The sequence below is a fragment of the Temnothorax curvispinosus genome, unplaced genomic scaffold (genome assembly GCF_003070985.1).
Source record: "Temnothorax curvispinosus isolate PA1 unplaced genomic scaffold, ASM307098v1 QBEX01001745.1, whole genome shotgun sequence".
NCBI lineage: Eukaryota > Metazoa > Arthropoda > Insecta > Hymenoptera > Formicidae > Temnothorax > Temnothorax curvispinosus.
The window spans coordinates 6,631-8,495 of NW_020211525.1; the positions used below are offsets into that span (position 1 = coordinate 6,631).

The 1,865-nt window shown below is 33.1% G+C and overlaps 1 protein-coding gene across 1 annotated transcript; it reads left to right on the forward strand.

Moving 5' to 3' along the window:
* Positions 1–691: 691 nt before the first annotated feature.
* LOC112468082 (leukotriene A-4 hydrolase-like) lies at positions 692–1,305 on the forward strand. Its single transcript, XM_025037121.1, has 4 exons — positions 692–697; positions 784–963; positions 1,038–1,108; positions 1,179–1,305. The coding sequence occupies exons 1-4, from the start codon at positions 692–694 to the stop codon at positions 1,303–1,305; spliced, it is 384 nt and encodes a 127-aa protein (XP_024892889.1).
* Positions 1,306–1,865: the final 560 nt, after the last annotated feature.

Here is a 1,865-nt window from a genome sequence, read left to right on the forward strand (position 1 = left end):
CTTCCACCAAGTATCGCTCATTTTGAAATAGAATGTCCATGCGTGACATTTATTTCGCCGAATCTACTTGGCGGAGATCGTTCTTACATCGGTTATTCGTTAGCCCGGAACATTTCACAGAGCTGGGCAGGAAATTTAATTACGTGTGAGAATTATCAGCATTTGTGGTTAAATAAGAGTTTCAGCTTCTTTATTTCCAGAAAAATTAGACGCAACGTTTTGTATCATGATGGCATAAATGCTTTTCTTCAAGGGGAAGGATTAAAGAATTTTTATAGTTTGGTAAAATATTCACTTTGACTAACAATAAGTAAAGAAATAAAGTAATAAATAATGTCACCAATTGATAATATTTTACATTGTATGCACTATAAACACACACCCAATTTCTGAATTCTTACTCGATCATTTTTTCATATTGTATTGTGTAAATTATATTGTAGGTCCAAAAACGCGAAAATGTCAACAAGCTAAGATGCTTATTACCCAATTTGGAATATTTGTCACCTGACATAGCCACTAAATGTGCCTTTACGAGAGAGGATATTTTCTCTTATGTCATCTAGAGAATATATTGGGAGGACCCACAGTATTCGAATCATTTCTTCAATCCTATTTTTATGTTTTTGCATTTAGAAGTATTAATACTACTGTTTTTGTAAACTACTTGCGTCAAAGATTTCCTGACAGAATGGAGGTAACATCTTTTTTATACATACAAACTACCCTTTTATCAGTACCTATATGTTTAACATTAAATAATGACTTCTTTGTTGATTTCAGATGTTAGATAGTGTTGATTGGCACTTCTGGTTTGGTGACACTTTCCCTCGCACTAATTTCCTCACCACCCCGCCCCATTTGTTCCACCAAATGGTCTCCTTGTGGGAAGATAAGAGTTTCAGCATAGTTAAAAAATGGATCAATTGGGATAATCGTGTTTATGGTGTACCTCCTCCTAAAGTGACAGCAGACGATAAGAACCTCTGTAACGTTCAGAAAACAATATTATTAAACAACTTACATTCTTTTTATAGGTTTATGACCATAGAAAGCTGGATCGTATTTACGATCATTTTTTCCGCGGTACCATAAGTGGAAAAATACGGTAAATATGCATATCTTCATTTAAATTGATTCGCAATTGCTTAATGTAAAGTGCATCACGTATTTTACAGGTTTCTTTGGCTGCTATTGTGCATTAAAGTTCGATGGGCTGACAAAGTTGCACTAGCTTTGAACTTTGCTACCGAACATTGCTCGCCAAATTATGCATGTCCTATATTTCAACATTTGTACGAATGAGAAGAAATGCGTGAAGAAGCGATTGAAACATATAATCGCAATAAAGAAAAGATGTTGAATAAAACCCGGGAAAAAATCGGCCAAATTCTACAACAAAACTTGTAATAATAATTTTTGCAACAATTAGCCTGATTTCATTTTTAATAGGTAAATCATTAGTAACTGCAATATATAATTCTTTTACTATATATAAAGGATGAGACTTTTAAAAAATGTAGAAATATTTATGAAACTAATTTGTTAGAGACAAAGAGTGACCGCAAAAATCATTTATTTTTGATCTCGCGATATTGGAACTGAATTGTATGTCAAATGATACCTTATGACAAAACATCAATCACAAAAAAATGTTAAGTTAAGCTGAGAATTGATTCCAGAGCTATGGGAGGTCAAAGTAATCAAAATTCATTAACTCGTCTGCCCGTATATACGCTTTAAAGCACGAATTTTTTTTTAAGTCCAATAATTTAAAACTTCGTACCCGGGGGTTTTGCTAGCTGCTGACAAGGAATTTGAAGTCAGATTTTTTACACATACTTATGGATCAATTTACTTAACAA